The sequence below is a fragment of the Odocoileus virginianus genome, unplaced genomic scaffold (assembly GCF_023699985.2).
Source record: "Odocoileus virginianus isolate 20LAN1187 ecotype Illinois unplaced genomic scaffold, Ovbor_1.2 Unplaced_Scaffold_5, whole genome shotgun sequence".
Taxonomy (NCBI): domain Eukaryota; kingdom Metazoa; phylum Chordata; class Mammalia; order Artiodactyla; family Cervidae; genus Odocoileus; species Odocoileus virginianus.
In genome coordinates, this window is record NW_027224267.1 from 1,374,358 (window position 1) to 1,395,879 (window position 21,522).

At 45.5% G+C, this 21,522-nt stretch overlaps 1 protein-coding gene across 3 annotated transcripts in view; it reads left to right on the forward strand.

Moving 5' to 3' along the window:
- The window catches only part of AFAP1 (actin filament associated protein 1), a 148,714-nt gene that overhangs the window by 78,281 nt on the left and 48,911 nt on the right, over positions 1-21,522 (forward strand). For all 3 annotated transcript variants that reach the window (XM_070462507.1, XM_070462509.1, XM_070462508.1), the window contains 4 exons: positions 475-686; positions 3,098-3,277; positions 18,710-18,805; positions 20,202-20,283. In XM_070462507.1, the coding sequence (XP_070318608.1) occupies positions 475-686; positions 3,098-3,277; positions 18,710-18,805; positions 20,202-20,283 (570 nt within the window). The remainder of the gene's footprint in view (positions 1-474; positions 687-3,097; positions 3,278-18,709; positions 18,806-20,201; positions 20,284-21,522) is intronic.

Here is a 21,522-nt window from a genome sequence, read left to right on the forward strand (position 1 = left end):
GGCTTGCTTGCCTCTCAGCATGTGGGATCCTAGTTCCCCAACCAGGGATCAACTCAGGTTTCCTGCATTGGGAAGGTGAATCCTTAATCACTGGACCACCAGGGAAGTCCTGAAAGAACTTTCACATCAAGGTGTGGGTGGGGGTTTCCTTTGGCAAAACCTATTGTTGAGTAGGGGTCATGGCACCCAGCAAGAACGTTGGGAGGATTTAACAGTGTGGGGCCTTCAGGTGCCGTATTGGTTTTTATAAATGCAGAATTCTTAGTCACTTCATTTGAAAACTCTTTATTGAGTTTCTACTACCCAAGTCTGAGTTATTTTTCCCCCAATTTTGCCAGTTGATGTTTTCCAAGTACCCTGAAAGCAGGAACCCCCTCCTCACTTACTAATAAAATAATGGAGCCCACAGGTCGTCCTCAAGATAAGGTTTTTGCAACTAGGTTTTTGCTCACCTTTCTTTCTCATCTTTGACAGATTATGACTCGGATGCGATGAGTAGCTCTTACGAATCATATGATGAGGAGGAGGAGGATGGGAAGGGGAAGAAGACGCGGCACCAGTGGCCTTCGGAGGAAGCCTCCATGGACCTGGTGAAGGACGCCAAGATCTGTGCCTTCCTGCTGAGGAAGAAGCGCTTCGGGCAGTGGACCAAGTTACTCTGCGTCATCAAAGACACAAAATTGCTGGTAAAGCCTCGCCACTCGGTTCTGTTGTGTAGAGTCGGTGAGACGCAGTGGGCCATCTAACCAGGTGGAAGCTGTCCCTGGGCGACGTTCCCACTGGTGGACACAGGCGGGGCGGTTTCACGCTGGCCTGAGCCCTGCCATCGGCAAGCCTGGCTGAGGCTCCCGTGGTTTTAACGCCCTTTTCTCGCCAGCTCTCTAAGCACTCAGCGGGCAAAACCATCCCCGCCTTGGGCCAGCGTCTGCGGCTCGTGTCAGTGAAATGCACGCTGCTGGGGCTTGCCAGACGTCGCAGGATGGATTTTCTCATTTGTAGTGAGTCAGTGAATTCCTCAAAGCCAGGTCATCGAAGGCGGATGGGCAGGCCAGGCGAGGTCTGGGGGACGGTGCCCGGGAAAGGAAATTCTTTTGGAAAGCTAAAGGCTGACTCTCTTTTCTGTTTTTGTAACTCGGGGAGGCAGAATAGAAAGAGTAAGTAGCAGCGGAGTGGGGGTGGAGGACGCACACCCTTTGCTGCCGGCGCCAGGCCGCCGGGGAGCCTAGAGGGGAAGCCAGGGCCTTTGAGACGCATCCTCTGTCCCTCCTCCCTCCTTCCTTCCCAGCTTCAGAAATCACGGTTGGTTGTTGGAATTAAGAATGTTAGACTGTGTTTTTGTATTTTGTTTTTCCTTCAAATGAACCTTGGGGAACAAAAATCACTCAAGATTCTATCATTAAAACAGAACACATGAAGATATATGATTCTGTATCTCACTTTTCAGTGAAGCAGATGACCTCCCTTTTAAAAAAACAATCTCATCTGTGAATTATGGGAATCTTATTTTACTAGATTCTTAGGACATAGTATGTTTTTTGATTCATGGTTTTGTTCAAAAAAACACTTTTTTTAAGCAGTGAGAGTACGTTTTTTTCCACATGTGTGGCCTGAATTTCTCCCAAATTTAGACTATGCCAAAAAATGATGATGCCACGGGGGAATTTTAAAGTAAAGAATGAAAGAAAAAAAAAGATTAAAAAAATTAATATGGTCCGTATTTACAAACTGACATAATGGCTGCAAGATGTGGATATGTTATATAAATGTTTTAAAAATACACAGTTGGCTTTTGTGTAAAGGACTTGCCTAGTGGCTTAGCTGGTAAAGAATCTGTCTGCAATGCAGGAGACCTGGGTTCGATCTCTGGGTTGAAAAGATTCCCTGGAAAAGGGAAAGGCCACCCACTCCTGTATTCTGGCCTGGAGAATTCCAGGGACTGTGTGTATAGTCCATGGAGTCACAGAGTCAGACACGACTGAGCGACTTTCACTTCACTTCTCATACAAAAGAAGTTTTAGAGCACGCTGTGGGAAGCCTGTAGTCGGGGTACAGTCAGCAGTTGTCAGAGGTGCCGAGTCCATCTCTGCCCCAGCCCCTTCCCTTCCTGCCTCTTCCTTCCCTCACTCCTCATCTGCTTCTCCCATCACTTAACAGGTTTCCCATCTTCCAAACTGGGATGATGATGCCATTTAGAGTAGCTATAAATATTTAAGAAGGGATGAATGGAAAGCCATGCAAAGCCACTGTCTTTGATGAAATGCAGAATCAAAGTTTTATTATGAAACTTTGTTTCTTTCAAAACTGACCTATAATCCAACTGCCCAGATTACTCCTGTTGACACTGAAAAAAAAAAAAAAAGTTAACAGTGAGAAAAGCAAGTGCTGTCTAAGTCTCACAGAACAGAAAGCTGTAAATGGAAAACAAAACAGCAGCCTTTTCCCTTAACGGCCCCCAGTGTGTCTTCCCACGGGCGCCACCATGACTAGCTTCTTTGAGTTTCTTTGCAGAACCCATTTGTTTCTGCTCCCAGCAGCTCGCTGGTGGACACTGAGATGTGCCCAGACCCCTTCAGTGCCCTCCCTTGGACCCTGCACTCAACTAGAAAGCACAGCTTGGCAGACATTTCTATCTATTATATGCTGATATGTATACTCTTCATAAAATGATTCATCTGTGTTTCAGAAATAGAGTAGGGATGAGATAGGTAGACATGAAACAACAAAAATTGTGGTGTATCCAAGGTGCTGTGTGCCCACATTGGAGCAAATCTAATATATTCATGTCACCTATAGAGGAAGCTCCACTAGAACATAAGATCCATCAGGACTTGATTTCCCTGCTGAGTCACGTCCTGGTGCTGGCTGACTCTGCTGAGTTATGAGCAAGTGTGTTTGCACGCACACAGAGGTGAGGTGTGGGTGTACAGCGGGGCTTTGTGTGTGAGTCCCAGGATCTTCAGGGACTTCAGTTTCTGAGTATCTCTGCTCTTCAGTTGGACCTCCAGGTGCTTCCCCAGTGCTGTTTTCACTGCTGTAGTTTTATCCGTTGTAAGGGACTTCCTTACACCCTCACTCTGATTTCTCCTGTCCATCACAGTGCTACAAAAGTTCCAAGGATCAGCAGCCCCAGATGGAACTGCCGCTCCAAGGTTGCAACATTACATACATCCCGAAAGACAGCAAAAAGAAGAAGCATGAACTGAAAATCACCCAGCAGGGCACAGACCCACTTGTTCTTGCCGTCCAGAGTAAGGAGCAGGCTGAGCAATGGCTGAAGGTAACTTGTTGCTTTTGTTTCTGAGCCAGTTTCTTTCCCAGACCTCTTCCTGAGATCTGTTTTTTATTTAATGTGCATTTTTTTAAATGCAAGCTCAGGCGAATAGTGGATTGACCTGAATAGTTGTGTCTTTGATGTCTTGAATATTCTGATTACTTTGAGGTTAATCTTAAATTTTGTCTTCAAGAAGGCATTCTGCCTCCTGTTTGCAATCTACTTCTAGTAACTTTCTCTTTTGGTTTGATTTTATTGTTTTGCTTTGTCATGTCCAAAGTGAAGTGTTAGTTGCTCAGTTGTATCTGACTCTTGTGACCCCATGGACTATAGCCTGCCAGGCTCCTCTGTCCATGGAATTCTCTAGGCAAGAATACAGGAGTGGGTTGCCATTTCCTTCTCCAGGGGATTGAACCTGGGTCTCCTGCGTTGCAGCAGCAGATTCTTTACCATCTGAGCCACCAGGGAAGCCCATCGTGTCTGGATGTAGTTTTTTTTTTTTTTCCTGCTCAGTTTCCCTGGGCCTTTTAAATCTGTGGATTTAAGTTTTTTCTAAGTTTTGGAAAAAGTTTTCATCCATTTCCCTTAAAATATAACTGCCCCATTCCCTTCCCTCTCCCAAATAATTTAAATATATGTTAGACTTTTTCACTATTTTCTACTTTTATCTTCTCTTTTTGTTTCTCATCCTTATTTTCCCCCTTTAGGTTCGTTACTTTTCTTCTTGTTTCTTTCCAGATCACTGTTTCTGTCTTTAGCTGTATCTAATCTGCTAATAAGTTTGCTCTTTTTCACTGGGTTCTTTATTTTGTCTATGGTAGTTTTCAATTCTGGAATTTCTAGTTGTTTCCTTTTAGGAGTTTTTGTTTGGCTTTTCTGTCCATAACAAGCACATAACAGGCATGCTTCTTTTGACTGTGGTTTCGATTGAGTTTGGACCTGGGTCTGTAACCTATGGTTCCTTTTCTTGTGTGTGTCATTTTGTCTTCTTGCCAGGCTATCTGATGATCGTGCTGGTCATTATATTAACGTTTGGAAAAAAAATTATTATAGTACATTTTGATGTCAGCTCTTCTGAAGTATAATTCAAATATCCTACAGTTCATCCTTTTAAAGTATGATTCATTGGTTTTCAGTTGATTCATAGAGTTGTGCAACTATCAACATAATCTAATTTCAGAATGTTTTCACCAGCCCAAAGAGAAACACTGTCTTTACTGTGTTAGCAGTCCCTTCCACCAGTTCTAGCCCCAGCCCCAGCCAACTACTCATCTGCTCTCTGTCCCTATAGATTTGCCTTTTCTCAGCATTTCCTGTAAACACACTCATGCAATATGTATCCTTTTGTGACTGTCTTCTTTTACATAGCATAATGTTTTTAGATCCATCCACATTGTATCTGTATCAGTCTGTCATTCCTTTTTATTGCTTTTTGTGTCTTTTCTAAGAAACCAGTTTTTAATCCAAGGCCTGAAAGATTTATAACTATATTTTCTTCTGATAGTTTCATAGTGTTAGCTTTTAAATTTAGTCTGTGATCCACTCTGATTGCATCTTTGGTTACAGTGTGAAGCAGGGGTTTAGTCTCATTCTTTTTCTTGTGGCATCCAGTTGTCCCTCTAGAAATAATTTGATTCTTAGCTCAACGGCTTCATTTTTCAGAGAGCGTTTTCATTTGCCTATGGTACAAGCTTTGGTAGGCACTAGGTCTCCAAAATCAGTTTAATTTCAGAACTTGAGGTTTTTCAGAGCCCTCCAGATGACCTGGAGTGAGGCCACAGTCCATTAAAGGGCAGGCTTATATTTATTTTAGTCTTACTCCAGCTCCTAATCTTGGGGTCCTACTCTTAAAGGTAGGGCTTCCCAGGTGACTCGGTGGTAAAGAATCCACCTGCCAATGCAAGAGACGCGGGTTTGATCCCTGGGTTGGGAAGATCTGCTGGAGAAGGAAATGGCAGTTCACTCCAGTATTCTTGCCTAAGAAATACCAAGACAGAGGAGCCTGACAGTCCATGGGGTCACAAAAGAGTTGGACATGACTTAACAACTGAACGACAAAAGTGTGGGAGTTTTGCCAGGGACCTTGTCTTTTCTGTGCCCTAAGCCCCAACTTTTGGTTCCCATTCCTCCAGAGCTGTCAGAGTGCTAACTGGCCCCTCAGCCTCCCCCTCCGGGGAGTAGGAAAGGCAGTCTAGCTCCTGGCCTGCCTCTCCGTATTCCCATCTACTTCTGGACACGGCCGGGTGATTCCACACTATGAGAAGAGCTGTTGTCTGCTTTTAGGAAGATGCTGTGTGTATTTCATCTTGCTTTCCCGATTGTCTTCATCAGGAGGATTGGTCCACACCTCTAGTCCATCATTGCCTGATTGTACTTGGCAATGGGATGGAGTGGGAGAGCCTGACCAGACGTTCTATAATGATGGTTCTTATGACAAGATGCCAGTGTCCTTTAAACCAGAGCCCCGCTTCCCCCTCCTCCCCTGGAAAAGCATAGGGCCAGACTCTGCACTGACAACAGTGATCATTTCTGTTGGGCGGAGCACATAGATGTGGCTTTTCGCATGTCTGTAATTTGGGAGATGGAGCAGAGCATTTGTTTTTTTTAATGGGAGTCCTGTGATCGAGAGTTCCGGCTGCTGAGTTTGCTTAGCCTTCCAGACACAGAACCTAATATGTCACGTGTCAACCCCTGCTGTTACCAAAGTACTTTTCCATCGTCAACAAAGCTGCCCGAAAAAGTTGTTACTATTGGCCATTTCATTTTACAGGTGAGGTACTGAGTCCTGGGTAGACACAATGGCATACCAGTCAACCTGTGGTGGAGCCAGGAGTAGACCTCAGAATTTCCTGTCTTCATTTTCATCTTCATTCTGCTGGGCCATCTGACAATTTGCCATTTTCTCTTTTTATTCCTTACTTCCAGGTCCTTAGCACCATTCCTTCAATAAGGAGGGAAAGAATGAGGAAATAGATGAAGAGCCTTATTTATGATTCTCTTTTCTTCACCTGGTTACCTGTATCTGGGCTTCTGCATCTTTGTGTTTACCTGTTTCTTAGGGGTGAACCGAGAAAGGATGCTCTGAAACCTAAGCTTTCTTCTCTCTTCTCTCTGTTCTCACAGTTTGTTGACTATTTAGCACGCACTGTGTCGTAGGTACCTTCTTAGTTACACTGGTCTGATGTGAAATCATGTAGAGTTCACTGGGTTTTGCTATTTCATCAGGAAATAATATTGACCTGACCATGCTGCTCACAAACATGCAACTGAAGACAAAACTTTTTCAGGAAGTCAGGTGCTGATGGAGTGAAACAATCTTACATCTGTTTCAGCAGATATGAAATACAGTTCAGTGGTACTTAGCCAATCTCAGAGTGGTGACCTGTCAGTGGAAGTTGAATTGCAAGAACTTTTTAGCATTTGCTCGTATTTCTTTAAAAAGAAGTAAATACCTGGTAAATTACCTTTTTCTAAAGAGTTTACCTTAATTACTCCATTTAATGTTTGTGCTTCACTCCCATTGCATATTATAATACAGGAACCTAAGAAGTCTTGATTAGAAATGGAAGTCAGATGGCAAAACTAGTTTTAATCAGATATAAAATTTTAATTTTTAAAAACCAGTAGAGATATGGGATGTTTTAGTTTAGTTTCATCCAGATATTGTCTTTCGATTGGCTGCCTTTTCAGAATCATCTGGAATTTAAAACAGAGATTTCTAATGATTTGGTACCTAAGAATGTTTTTTTTTCTTTTTAGTTTATGTCTTTTACCCTTTTTAAGATCCCCAAAGCCACAAGGTATACTTGAAACATGCCTCCTCTATTAATTCTCTCTCTCTCTTCCAAGATAACTTTTATCTAGAATTGGGGTTTTAGTATTATTATCTAGGTATGCTTTAGAAATACTTTTTACTTACACATGTATATACTCATAAACAAGGGACAATATTATTTTTCATGTTTAAAATTTCTGTGTAAATGACTTCAACCTGCACGTGTCTTTCAGCCAGCTTGCTTCACTCGTCTGTTTGTTTGCACACCCTCACTCTCTTGAACCGTGCATGTTCTCACGCGTGTCATGCTATCCTGGACTGTGTTCGTGCGTGTTCTCACGCATGTCGCCTGGTCTGGGTGTCCTGGTTTCTCCAGGATGGAGACCATATACTGGAATTGCTGAGTTTGGTATGTGCACATCTTCACTATTCCTAGAGCTTGACAGATTGTTTTCCAGGGTCCTTTGTATAACTGAGCTTCCTCCAGCGATGTGTGAGAGGAATCATTTTGTGTGTGTCCTTTTTTCTTTTACGTATGCAAGCAAATAGAAATGCAGATTTCAATACCCATCCTCGCACCCTCATCAAAAGGGTGTATTCTGCGTGTTGATTCCCCCCCCCAAATAGAGTAATTTGGAGATTTTTTTTTCCAAATTAAAGAATAGAACACTTCCTTTTTTCTCTCTTACACTACATAGCATATCACTTTATGATGAACAGAATATGCTTTAAAAAAAATCTGCCTCCTATTTATGGATATTGGATTGTTGTCATCTTTTGATGTGACAGAGTTATGTAATATTTGTCCTATGTCCACAGCATCTCACACTTTTGCTAGTCTGTAGGATAAATTTCCAAAGAGAGTAATTATTTGTATGAAAGTTACAAGGGTTTGTAATTTTGAGATACAGATAAATCACTCTTCATGGGAGGTTTACCGGTTCGGCTTCCCATCAGCAGTATGTGCGTGCCTCTTTCCCCGCTGTCTTGCTAGCAGAGTATGTTCCCAGCCTTTGAATGTTTGCCAGCCTGGGAGGAGAAAACGATATCTCATCTAGCTTTAATCTGCATTTATCATCTTATGAGTGGCATTGAGCATCTTTTCATAGAGTTTAGGAGCCTACGGCTGTGTTACTGTTTCTGTGAACTGTCTGTTTATATCCTTGGGCCTCTTTATAGATATCCTGCTCAGAAATCTCTTTTTAAGGAAACTCCCGATTCCAGAGGCCAAGCCAGGTTTGGTAGTCACGGTTCTAGCTCAGCCTGCTAATTTCCACTTGGATAGAAGTTCTCACGGAAGAAGCAGGGTTTGAGAGCACAAGTAAGCTCTCAGTCAGGTAGGCTGTGAAGGTAAATAGCATTCCATAGCCATTTTCACTAATGTTTTCTTTGGTTCTTATAATTGCCTCTGAAATTCATCATAATAAATATAAAAAAGGCAGGAGGGAGAAGGGGGTGAGCTAGTCCTGCGGAGAGAGAGTGTCACTAGAGGGCAGACTGGAGCCCGACCCGGAGTTGTGATCTCAGCTTCAGAAGCCTCTTGCTCAATGTCTCAGATGAGCTACTTGACTTCTCAAAACATAGAGTTTTCTCATCTATGAAATGAGAGGGGTGGACAGAAGTATTTCCTTTTGGAGTTGTGTTGAGGATACAGCCATATGAAAATGAAAGTGTTAGTCTGACTCTTTGTGACCCCATGGACTATAGCCTCTGTCCACAGAATTCTCCAGGCAAGAACACTGGAGTGGGTTGCCATTCCCTTCTACAGGTACGTGCGAGCTGCTGTGGTTGGTGGTGTTAATCAATTCACAAGCTCCTGCTGGCGTCCGTTTGGAAGTCAGGATGACAGAGGATGTTTTCAGGGACCAGAGCGACAAGCATCCGCCTCCCTTCTTCCTGCCCTCCTTTGTCCAGACCTGCAGCGAGACCGGGAAGCTCTGTCCTCCCGTGTGCCCTCAGACAAGACACTGTGTGCCAATTATCTGCCACATCCCCTATTGCAAAATAAACTAATAAACATCCCAAACAATCCTTAAATAGTTTATACCAAAGATAATTTTTTTTTTTAATTTGCCTACTCTGGTTCTTGGTTGCAGCGTGCAAGATCTTTTTTTAGTTGTGGCATGTGAACTCTTACTGTGGCATGTGGAATCTAGTTCCCTGACCCAGGATGGAACCCAGGCTCCCCTGTTGGGAGCGTGAAGTCTTAGCCACTGGACCACCAGGGAAGTCCCCAAAAAGAATGTTCAGAGGAAGTTGTCTGCACTGTAGACACCACTGCCCTTTTCTGATGAGAATCTGTGAGAGTTCTAGTGCTGACTTTGGTATAAATTTCATCCATCCTTTTCTTGCTCTTTCCCCCCACTCCCTGCTGGGCAGCATTGTCCTGTTCTTACAGCATCTCCTGATCTCAGGCTGCTTTGGAGGAATATAGTTGAGAAGAGTTTTCACCATGATTTAATGTGCTCTGAGAATATTGTGGTTTTACCAGAGTTCTCAAGGAGAATCACAAATTGGTTTGCTGTATACTTCAGCTCAGAGAACCCCAGCCTGTTTGTCCTTTAATGAAGGTCTTTCAGGACTTCCTGGTTAGTCCAGTGGTTAAGACTTTATCTTCTAGTGCAATGGCTGTGGGTTCGATCCCTGGTCAGGAAGCTAAGATCCCACATGCCTTTCAGTCAAATATCCAAACAAGCAACAGAAGCAATACTGTAAGAAATTCATTTGTTGTTGTTCAGTCTCTGTGTCATACCCAGCTCTTTGTGACCCCATGGACTGCAGCACACCAGGCCTCCCTGTCCCTCACCATCTCCTGGAGTTTGCCCAAGTTCATGTCCACTGAATCGGTGATGCCATCCAACCATCTCATCCTCTGATGCCCTGTTCTGGTAGTTTTAATGTTTGACTCATCTCTAGGGCCACTCGTATGGAATTTGTCTCGTGAGTTTACATCCTATTTCATGTGCTTTGTGTAAAAGAACAGTAGCTGCTGCTGCTGCTTACAAGAGATTTTAAAATACCTGTGATAGGAAGTCAAAAGAGATCATGAGAAAGGTATACAACATACGTGAAGAGATAGGGACTTTCAGGAGAAAGACGGAAACTATTTTTTTAGTAAAGAAAAATGCTAGAAATGAAAAAAGAATAATTCATTAGATGGACTTCAAAGCACACTAGACACAGAAGAGGAAAGGACCAGTAAACTTGAGGAGAGGTCAGTCTAAACATCCACCCGAACTGAATACATGCGAGAATGAAGAGAATAGGACAGAGTACCCAAAAATCCACGGGATACTCCAAGTGACCTAACACATACAAAAAGAGAGAAAAAAATGAGGCAGAAAAATACCTAAGAGATATAGCCACAAACAGTGCAAAACTGTTGAAAGACAGCAACCCACAAGAACAACAGCAAAGAAGCTCAAACACGGAGAAAGATAAAAACCTATAGAGCTGCACCCAGACACATCACCATCAACTGGTAAAAAGCGAATACTAAACAAATCTTGAAGTCACAGAAAAAAATGACATATTCCATTCAAAGGTACAATTGATACAAGTGGTGGCTAACTTCTCACAAAGAGTTAACATGAAATAAAGACATTTCCAGTCAAAGCTGAAAGGAGTTATTTCAGGATGGTCTGCTCTATTAGAAATAATTTTATTTTAGTAATTTCTTTAGAGCGAAGGGAAATGATGACACTACATGGAAGCCCTACTTCAAAAAGAAATAAAGAAAAGGGAGATCCTGGGTGAACACAAAGACTTCTTTTTTTCATTTTTTTTTTTTGCTACATTTTCCAACTTTTTATTTTATTTGTCATTTTTTAAAGTCTCTGTTGATGTGAACAGCTGACTCATTGGAAAAGACGCTGATGCTGGGAAAGACTGAGGGCAAAAGAAGAGGGCTGCTGCTGCTGCTAAGTTGCTTCAGTCGTGTCCGACTCTGTGCGACCCCATAGACGGCAGCCCACCAGGCTCCCCCGTCCCTGGGATTCTCCAGGCAAGAACACTGGGAGTGGGTTGCCATGCCCTCCTGCAGGGGATCTTCCCCACTCAGGGAAGTGGGCTGCCACTACCTTCTCCAAAGAACAGTAGAGCCGGAAGTAGATACTATTTCCTGCAGAGAAGGGCGTGTGCCTTCTCCTGTTTGCTGCTCCTGGGGGGCTGCCCCAGCCTCACCTGCAGTTGAGGCAGATCTGGGCTGGGCTGGGCTGCAGCTTTACTCTGACTCACTCTGCTACTGTTGTCACATGTTTTCAGGGCTGGATCTGGAATTTTCCATCAGTGTGCTCAGGTTCTGAGCTGCCGTGGGAGCCTGGAGCTCTGTGTGTGCCTCAAACACACGGCGGTTTTCCGTACCACCTTGTTTCCCTGTTTGGCTTGCTGAAGGCCAGCGCTTTGGTTTGCTGGCGTCTCCTCTGTCCGCAGTTGTGTCTCTGGCTTCCCATGCCTTGGGAGAAATCTTGCTGTCCTGGTGTGTCTCTAGCTTTTGCCGGTTGGCTGCCCTGTACTCTGGGAAAGCCCAGGTCTCCCTGGAGGAGGGGCTCGTCCTCACTGCTGCTCTGGAGCAGCTGCCTTGCACTTGGCCAAAGTCCCGTGTGTCTCGGGGGACAACCTGAACTCAGCTTCTTTGGCCCTAGCCTTCCCGGCTGTTCTTACACACTCAGTACAGAAGCAAGGGAAGGAAGTGGCAGGTGGGTACAGACTCGTTCCGTCACTGCGTCTCCTTGAGGTTTAAACGGTCATGCCAGCCTTCATGTGGCTGCTTGCGCTTCCCGGTGGCTCAGCTGGTAAAGAATCCACCTGCAGTGCAAGAGACCTGGGTTCAGTCCCTGGGTTGGGAGGATCCCCTGGAGGAGGGCATGGCAACCCACTCCAGTATTCTGGCCTGGAGAATCCCATGGGCTGTATAGTCCATGGGGTCGCAAAGAGTCGGACACGACTGAGTGACTTTCACTTCACTCTGTCCTGTGGCTGCTCGAAATTTTCTGGTCCCTCCTCCACCCCTCTGTGATGGGTCCCTTCCTCCTGCTGTTCTGCCCTTTGTGAGGCAGCTGGGGTCACTTCCTTCTTAAGAAGGACTCTCCACTTTTGAGAACTTAGCTCACTTAAGCTTCTTTGTATCCTCAATGCTTTAATGAGTTAAAAAAATGCTACAAATTTTTTTAGAAAACATCATCCACACTGTTTTGTCAAGGTGAGAGTGGCGGCCTCTCTGCATTTCTTTGTGGCAACAAAGGTCAGGACCCTGGTCTTGCCAGAAGTTTATCCATGTTATTAGTTCTTTCAGAAAACCCCCAGTTTTTCCACCGTTGGTTTTTCTCTATGATACTGTTGCTTTCTATTTTATTAAGTTCTCTTCTTTCACTTTGTTTTCACTTACTTGTCTACAGTTATCCCAGTTTCTTGAATTGTATACTTAGATAATTTTTAGCCTTTTGCATATATATATATATATATATTTAAAGCTAATAAATGGTTTATTTGGGAAGATATTGCTGAGTTTCCAAGTATTTAGTGATTTTTTTAAAAAAATTTATCTGATTCTTTTAAATTTCTAGTTTAATTCCACTCTAGCCACAGAACTTTATATGGATTCACAAAGCAGACGTCTTGTAGACTTGACTCATCGCCCAACATGTAGTCAGTTTTGGTATACGTTCTGTGTCTACGTGTAAGGGGTGTGTATTATACATTTGCTGGGTGTACTCTTCTATAGATGGCTATTCAACCACGGTCATGCATTGTCATGTGAAGATCTTCCATATCCTTACTAATTTATTTATTTTATCAGTTACTCCAAGGGAGAGATGTGGGAATATCTACTACTTTGATTAGGAATTTATCTATTTGTCTTTATTATTTCCTTCGGTTTTTGCTTAATATTTTTGAGGCTGTGTTCTTTGTTACTTACAGAATTTAAATGGTTATATTTACTGGGAGTTAAAACCTGAAATGTCCCTCTTCTAGTGTTTCTTGCTAAAAGAATTACTCTCTGATTAATCTGTAGGTTAATAATCTTCCCTAACGGTACCTTTGTGATGAACAGAACTTGTTAAATCTGAAATCCAGAATATCAGGTCTTTGCTTCTATTGTTGTTTGTTGTTTATTTGCTAAGTCGTGTCCGACTCTTTGTCCAACTGTAACCTGCCTGACTCCTCTGTCCGTGGGATCTCCCAGGCAAGAATACTGGAGTAGGTTGCCATTTCCTTCCCTACCCAGGAATTGAACCTGCATCTCTTGCATCTCCTGCATTGGCAGGTGGATTCTTTACCACGAGTCACCTGGGGAATCCTTTTGTTACTGGTAGAGTCGGTACATTTTGCATCCTGCCCCCCAAGTGTTAGCATATTCCAGGTCATCAAGACAGAACCTGTGTTTTCTCCCAGAAGTTTCTGGCACCGTGCATTTAGGTCTCTGATCCATACATTTTGGTTCTCATGTACAGGATGCGATGTGGGAGTCAAGATTCATTTTCTTACGTCTGCATAGTCAGTTGTTTTAGAGCCACTGAAATACCAGTTTCCACGATTGGAAGTGAGCTGATCGTGCTGTGTGTGAGCCCTTCCCTGGGCTCCGTGCTCTGTTCCCAGAGTCTGTTTGAACATCCACGTCAGTGCCACAGTGTCTGGGTTGTTGCATCTTTAGAGACAGCCTTGAAGTCAGCTATCATGTGGGTTCCAGCATGGTTCTCCGTTTTTCTAAATGATTAAAAACTTTGAAATCGTGTTTTTAATGTGTAAAAAGTCAGTGCTGTCATCCTGGTTTTTAATTTCTCCTTGTTAAGGCCACATCTTTGTGCTTGAAGCAGATGTTTTTTCCTTAAAAGAACTGCCATACAAGGAACAATGCTTATTAATCTTGATGACAGCCTGTTAGAATGACAGAAGAGTGAATGGAAAGTCTGGAAATCTGGAGTGTATTCTAAGAATGCCTTTAACTCATTATGATATTTTTGGTCATGCAACTTTCCCATTTATCTGTCAAATGGAAGTAATACTGATCAGAATGATCAAACAGCTAGCATGGAAAAGGTATATAAATGCTCCCTTAGAATAGTAATAAACAGTTAAAATATATGATTTATTGGTATCACCTCTTAGGATTCCTTGTGTGAAAAACTCCTAGAACTCTCTAACTTCAATTACTTTATAAAACAAATGCCAAGTTCCCTTATTAATATAAACTCCTATTCGCCCATTTGTCCTAAACCTTTCATCCCAGGCTTTCAGTATTTTGAAAGATGGCTTCAGTGCAGCAATGAAATATCTTTTCAGTACATCATGCACACCCCTCTGTCAGGTATGAGAAGCCCGGGGCCTGTGTTTGGCCAGGACATGACTTGACAGAAACTTCTTCAAGGGTAGCTGCCAAATCTGTTTCTCTCCTTTTGGTCTGCAACTTCCATTACCAACAACTCTTGCCAAAGTTAACTCTGTGTGTGTGTGTGTGTATGTGTGTGTGTGTGTGTGTGTGTGTGTGTACAGATGCTGAAAACATGAGCCATCTTGTAGGGGTCAGTCAGAAGACAAGAGCCAACATTCCCAGAAATGGAGTGGTCAGGTTTCCTACAAAAATGTGCAGAGATTGTGTTTCTGAAGATGAGGGTTCAAGTTAAAAGCAAACAAAAATACCACAGAACATATAACAATTTGTTTTTCTTTTTTTGAAGGATTTGTGATTCTGAATTTGGATCCAGTTCTCTTAAATACTTATTGAACTTCTCTCTGAACGTGGCTCTTTCCAAAGAAGTATATTAATATAAAAACCTCCTTTGCAGCTATTAAAAAAAATAGGTCAATAAACCCTTTATTTAGAACTTCTGAGTTAACTCTGCAGAGGCAGTGTGGCAGTACATAGTAACCAGAGCAGAAAGTTCGATGAAGATATAACCTGAAAGAATCCGACCATTTGATGAAAGCTGTGGAAAGAAAGACTGGCTTCTGCTCATGGATCTTTTCCGCGGGGTCTTTCTCTGTACCTGGGAGGATAGTGATGAATAATTGCTATTATTAAATCCTTTCATGATGCTGAGAGGCCACGGATAATCCCACGGAGCCCCAGGTGTGCCAGCTCTCCTCTGGTCTACCAAACCCTCCTCCATCTATTCCCTCCGCGGGGACAATTTAAGTTCAGGAAGGCAGCAATTGATGGGAGGAGAAGAGGTGAAGTTCATCTGTGTACAGATTAGTAAGCCTGCAGATTCTGGGGCTGGCTTCATCAGGAAAGGCTTGCATGAGTTACCTTCAATGGCTCAGTAACCACCCCTGGCTTCAGGGGTCCAGAGAGTCCTCGGTTCCTCAGACTTCTGTTTGATGGAGACACAGGACCTGATACAGGACAGGGGTGAGCGGAGGGGACAGTCCAGGGACCGGGAGAGAGTGGGAGGGAGTTAGCCAGACTGGGGTGTTGGCGATGCAGGCGTGGCTTCTAGTTGATGCGCTCTCTCTTTCTGTTTTTTAAAAAGCTTCCCAGCTCCCTGAGGACTTTAGGAATCTGCATGGAGGCCCGGGGAAACTCATGAGGCGTTACTTGTCTCCTGTGATGGTCTAATCTCTTGCCTTCCGTTTTTCATTCACACCTTTTTTTTTTTTCTCATAGAGAATTTCAAGTCCAGTTTATGTCTTCATTCCCTTCTCTTTTGTTCCTCTCATCAAACTCTTTTTTTAGTTACTGTTACACGCTAGGCATTGGGAAAACCAGCCTGAGTGAGGCGGAGCCCCTTCTTTGAAAATGAGCCGGCTTTAATAGAGGAAGCAGACCAGCAGGTTCAGGATGCCCGTGACCGGGCTCTGAGTGCAGCACGTGGCCGCCCGTACCCGTGGAGGGACAGCTGCACCGTGTCCCACGCAGGAGGGTCCGAACGGGCTTCCTGGTCACCGGGGACCTGGGCTGCCCCAGAAGGATGAGTCCTGTTCAGCCAAGAGGGGAGCACACCTCCGCTGGGAGACCCCTGAGGTCTAACTGGAACTGTGGAGATCCTCCACCTTTGGGAAAAGAAAAAAAGAAAGAAAAAAGGAGAAAGAGAAAAAGGCAGCTGTGTTTTGCATAAAAGCTTTTGCCAGAGATGGATTTCTGCAGGTTATGTTTTGTGGGACTTAGCCTTTTAGTGTGAAGTGAGACCCTTGAGACCCTCAGGGCGTGTGTACAAATGGACACCTGTTCACGTCTGTACCACTCGGATGGAGGAAGAGCGCACACCAGCTGTGTCGCTGAGCTGTTGTGGTGGCCGTCGCTTTGCACACGCTCTCGGTCGGGGGCTGAGGCTCACAGGGTGACGCTGCCGTGCATCTGGAGCCCACTGGGGGTGGGGGATGGGTTGGGATTCAGCCCTAGCTCCTGTTGGACACAGGAGCCCTTTGCTGCAGTGATGTCAGCACTGGTGACCGCAGTCACGTCAGTGTGTATGAACACACGTGTAGGCGCTGGCTGAGCACCCAGGGTCACATTTTCTCTTAATCCAACCGTAAGGACAAGACAGGTCATCTTTCTCCAGAGGAAAGAAAAAGTTTCATCCTTAGATCAAGAGAGCTTGTTCCTTGTCAGCTGAAGGCGTGATAAGCGTAAGGAGGTGGGGGACTAAAGACTCCATGCAAAGACAGCAGCGAAATTAGCATGAAACAGCCGAACTGAGGGAACCTTCCCGCCAGAAGTTCAGGAGGGGCAGGTCACCCTTGGTGCACCTTTGCTGGTTTTCACACGTGAGACTCAGCAAGGAAGCAACGGTGGCGAGCTCTCTGGGTTTCTTCGCTTTCTTTTTTCCTGTTTTAGTCTCCGGTGTGGATTTCACTCCCGTTGCTTTTTCATAAAGCAGCTGAGCGGCGGGATGACTGGAGATGCCGTCCCGGCCTTCCCTCAGCTCCTGGCTCCGGTCCCAACCCCAGAGCAAGTCAAGGGAATCTGAGTGTGTCTGCTGGGATCCTGTTGCAGAGTTCCTATACAGATAGCTGGGAGTCTGGCATTGCTGTTTTTCTTTTCTTTTTTTTTTTTTTTTTGCTCAGAAGACACTTGGGTTGAACTCAGATTGCATCTTAGTTCCAAAAGGAATAGAAGACATTTTGAAAGCTTTGCCTGCTAGCTCCTCATTCACAGGAGTGTAAGTTGCACCAGGCCAGGAGCTTGTCTATCTTGTTTCTTGCGTGTCCTCGGTGGTCAGAGCACCTTGCAGGAGCTCAGGGAGCATGGAAGGGATGGGGGTTGGCTGCAGGGGTGGCTGCGCTCGGCAGTAGGTGCCACACAGTGGTCCTCGCTCCTGAGGGTTTCAGCTGGGAACCCTTCCTGAGCTCTCAGCGAGAACGGCACGGGTGCTGGCAGTGATGACGGCGTTGGTGACCGCGGCCACCGTGTCTTCCTTATATTGGTACACACGAGGGTGCTGGCTGAGGCATTTTGCATACAGGGTCACGTTTTCTCTTAATTCAACTGCAAATACAAGACAGGTCATCTTGACACGCCTTCCTTTGCTCGTGAGGACCCTGAGGTCAGAGAAGGTGCGACTCAGCCACTCCTGATGTGCTGGCCTTGCAGATGGGTCAGCAGGTGCCTTCTCAGACTCTTAGTGCATCTTCCCTGCTTCTCCAGACCCTAGGCCCCTCCTGTCTCTGCAGAGCCCCTCCCAGGGGTCCCCTCCAGCCATGCCCGCCGCCCTAGCCTCTCCGCCGCTCTTACAGACACTCCTCCTCCAGGCAGCCTCTGCTGGGCCGTCCCTCTCAGCTCCCTCCCTCCCGCTCCCTGCTCCTGGGAAGTGTGCTCTGCTGGTGGGCGTCCAGCTTCCGTGTCCACTGCAGCTGGGCTCTTGTAGCCGCTCCCCTCCTTTGGCTCCATCCCGTGTCCTGACCGTGTATCTTCCCCAAATCTCTGTCCTGCTTTGTCTCCCCGGCCCCACCCCAGATGTACCCCCTCTAGAGCCGTGAGCATCAGCCTCGGCAGTGGCTCCCAGGTTCCCGCCGCTCTCCCGGCCTGTCTGCCCGCGCAGCTCTCTGGGTTTTCCATAAACTCTTCATGTCCACCCTTCACGCCTCGTTCCCGCTGCCTGTAGCCCTTTCCACCGGTTCTTCCCGTGGCCACGTCCTCCGGCCTTTTAGCTCAGCTCACAGCTCACATATCATCCCAGGAAGACCTCCCTTGATCTAAATCAGCCACCCCTTCCCGTTAAAGACCCTCTTCTATTCTTTGTAGTGCCGGCGACTGTCTGACATCACGTTCATTTCTCGGGCGATACTCGTTGTTTACCACGATATCTAACTTTTACTGGAGTGGAAGCCCCATGAGGGCAGGACTCTCACGTACATCATTCCCTTCTGTACCCCAGAACCTCTGTTGTTTCCAGGATGCTCTGGACATTTGGCGAATGATGAGTGAATGCGTGGGGCTTCCCTGGTGACTCAGGTGATAAAGAATCTGCCTGCCAATGCAGGAGACCTGGGTTCGATCCACGGGTGGGGAAGATCCAAAGGAGAAGGAAACCACAACCCACTCCAGTATTGTTGCCTGGAGAATCTCCATGGACAGAATGAATGAGTGAGAGAATGAACAAAAGAATGCCTGGCCTCCCGAAGCTTAACTCCAGACGGCTGTGACCCTTGGGTTTTCCCGCCGCGCCTCTTGCCTCTGCTTCGACCCTCGTGTGAGCATCTCTGCCGTTCTGCCCTTGCCACAGGTGGTCAGAGAGATCTACAGCGGCTGCAGCGGGCCCGCCGAGCCGGAGTGTCCTCCCCCATCAAGCTCCCCGGTGCACAAGGTGGAACTGGAGAAGGTAAGGGGCGTGTTTCTTTCTAGGAATTAACCTTGTGGCTGCTTTAGGCCTTCCTGGAAGTTTTTAACAGCACCTCTGAGAATATCAGCATTTCTAGTTGAAAAACATAAAGGAAAAAGAAAAAAAAAAATTACGATGCACCCCCGCTGCCTCTCTGCCTGCCCGGAAGGAAGCACGGCTCAACTGTTTCACCAACCGCGTGGTTTTTATTCTTTCTAGCTGTAGATGCAGGAAAGGGGTGTGAAGGTGTCACAGGGTTTAAGGTGTCAAGGCCGCTGGCTGTGACACAGCAGGCAGCTCTGTGTTCTTCTGGAATACAGTAGGTGCTTCCCGAGTGTTCCTTCGCGGAGGTTTATTCCCCACAGACAGGTTACAACCCGCCTTGCCCGCTCTCTCTCCCCAGTGGTGTTCTGACAACACCCCCACCACCCACAATCCCAGCTCTTCCTCTCAGCCCACACGGTGCGAAGGAAACCAGAAGTCAACCCACAGCCTGGGATAAGACCGGTGCAAACGACATCTGAGAGAGGACTTGCATTCAGAACAGAGTCTCAGAAGTCCGTAAGAACCAAAAATCCAATAAGAATACAGATGAAGGTTTTAATAGATGTTTCCCTAAGGATGATGGCTCTTCAGAGTCCCTTGGACAGCGAGGAGACCTAACCAGTCAGTCCTAAAGGAAGTCAACCCCGAATATTCATTGGAAGGAATGATGCTGAAGCTGAAGCTCTGGTACTATGATCACCTGATGGCCACAGTTTGCCCGTATGTGCAAAGATCCCGGTTCCGTGGAGAGCCCCAGCTTCCTGCCCCGCGGTGTTCTGTCCATGGCCTGTCTCCCAGGAGCGTCCTGAGGCCTCCCTGTTGACCCCTGCCCCGCCCGTGGACAGTTCCGCTCCGTCTGCTCTTGTAGTTAGGGCTTTCTAGAGAAACAGAATCCAAGAGTCTGTGTGTGTATGTATATGTACACATATTTTATATGTATCATAAAATATAATTTAAATATAAAATAAAATAAAATTCTCCATGCAAATGAGAGACTCATTTTGAGCCACTGGCTCAGATGATTATGGACCCAGGTAAGGATGGTGTGACTTGGTGTGGGGAATATTTATGTATTCCTAGTATTTTTTCAAAATAATTTGTAAGAAAAAGTGATGTAGCATGTGTTACTGTAAGCTCAGTAAGTTTTTCCTTTGTTCTTTTGAAGTTTTTAAAGCTTTTGTGGCAAACCAACCAGATTAGTCTGTGTTATAGCTGAGCCCTAACCATCTCCAGATTATTGGAACGTGGCCCACGTTTTCTTTCGTTTTTGAGATAACATTTGACTGATCCATGATACATCACTTGGTCAGTGTGGCCATGGTACAGTAACTTAATCTTTTTATCCTCACAGAAACTGTCTTCAGAGAGACCAAGTTCAGATGGTGAGGGTGTTGCAGAAAATGGAATTGCTATGTGTAATGGAAAAGAACAAGGTGAGTTCTGCTCATGCCAAAAATATATAAACCAAAAAAAAAAACCAACCCAACTCCAAAACGGAAACGGCATCCAGGTCTGTAAATCCTCATTATGTAAAAATGTCCTCAGTGACTTAGTTATGCGAGTGTCATCATCCTGTGTTACACGGACGGAACCCAGAGGGCTCCCTTTGGTTAGCACTGTCTCTCCGGGTCTTCATTTTAATGCCGCCAAGCCTGGGTCTAGGCTTTCTCCTTTTGTCTGGGTATGTTCCCTGCATGAATTGATTGTATTTTATTTTTTTTGTGGAGTTGGGGGGTGGGCACTTTGCCTCCTGGCTTATGGGCTCTTAGTTCCCATCTGAACCAAGATTGAGCCTGGGCCCTGGCAGTGAAAGCTCCCAAGTTCTAACCACTGGGCAGCCAGAACTCCCTGGTCCTCCTGTTTTACTGTATGGCTCACAGCAGGTTACTTCCTCACCTGATTTATCACTGGGACAGATTTGCCTCGGGGGCGGGATGCCAGCATCTCGCTGGGAGACGTGATTGGGGGAGTGGGGGAACCTCATGTAAGTGGAATAGTCTAGTGTTTGTCCTTTTGTGATTGACTAATTTCTCGTGGCATGATGTCTTCAGGGTTCATCCCCGTTGTGGCAGGTGCCAGACTCCCTTCCTTGTTAAGGTTGGATAGCCTTCCCTCATGTGGGTGGATCACGTTTCCTTCTCCGGTCATTCACCAGTGGACATTTGGGTGGCTTCCACCTTTTGGCTGTTGTCAGTAATGCTGCTGTGGGCATGGGGGTACAAATACTGAATTTTTTTTCCCCTAAAGTCAACTTTATAAAGGTGTAAATTACACATTGTCATATTCAGCCTTTTTGGCATATGACAGACACATACATGTAACCTGCATTGGAGTCAAGATGTAGAACATCGCTGTCACCCCAGGATGTTCCCAGGCAACCACTGACGTGTTTGCTGCCCTGAAAGTGGAATCATATGGATGCCGCCTTCTGGGTCTGGCTTCTCACTCTGTGTATTTCGATTGAGGCGGATCCACGTGCTGAGTCAGTCATCCGTTCTTTTTCTAGGCTGAGAGGATTCCAGTATGGATGGACCAGTTAGGTATCCACTTTCTGACTGAAGAATAGCTGGCTTGTTTCTGGGTTTGAGTGGTTCGTGAGTGAGGCTGTCGCAGACGTCCATAAGCAGGCTTTTGTGTGAACACGTAACGTCTTCATTTCTCTAGACTGATAC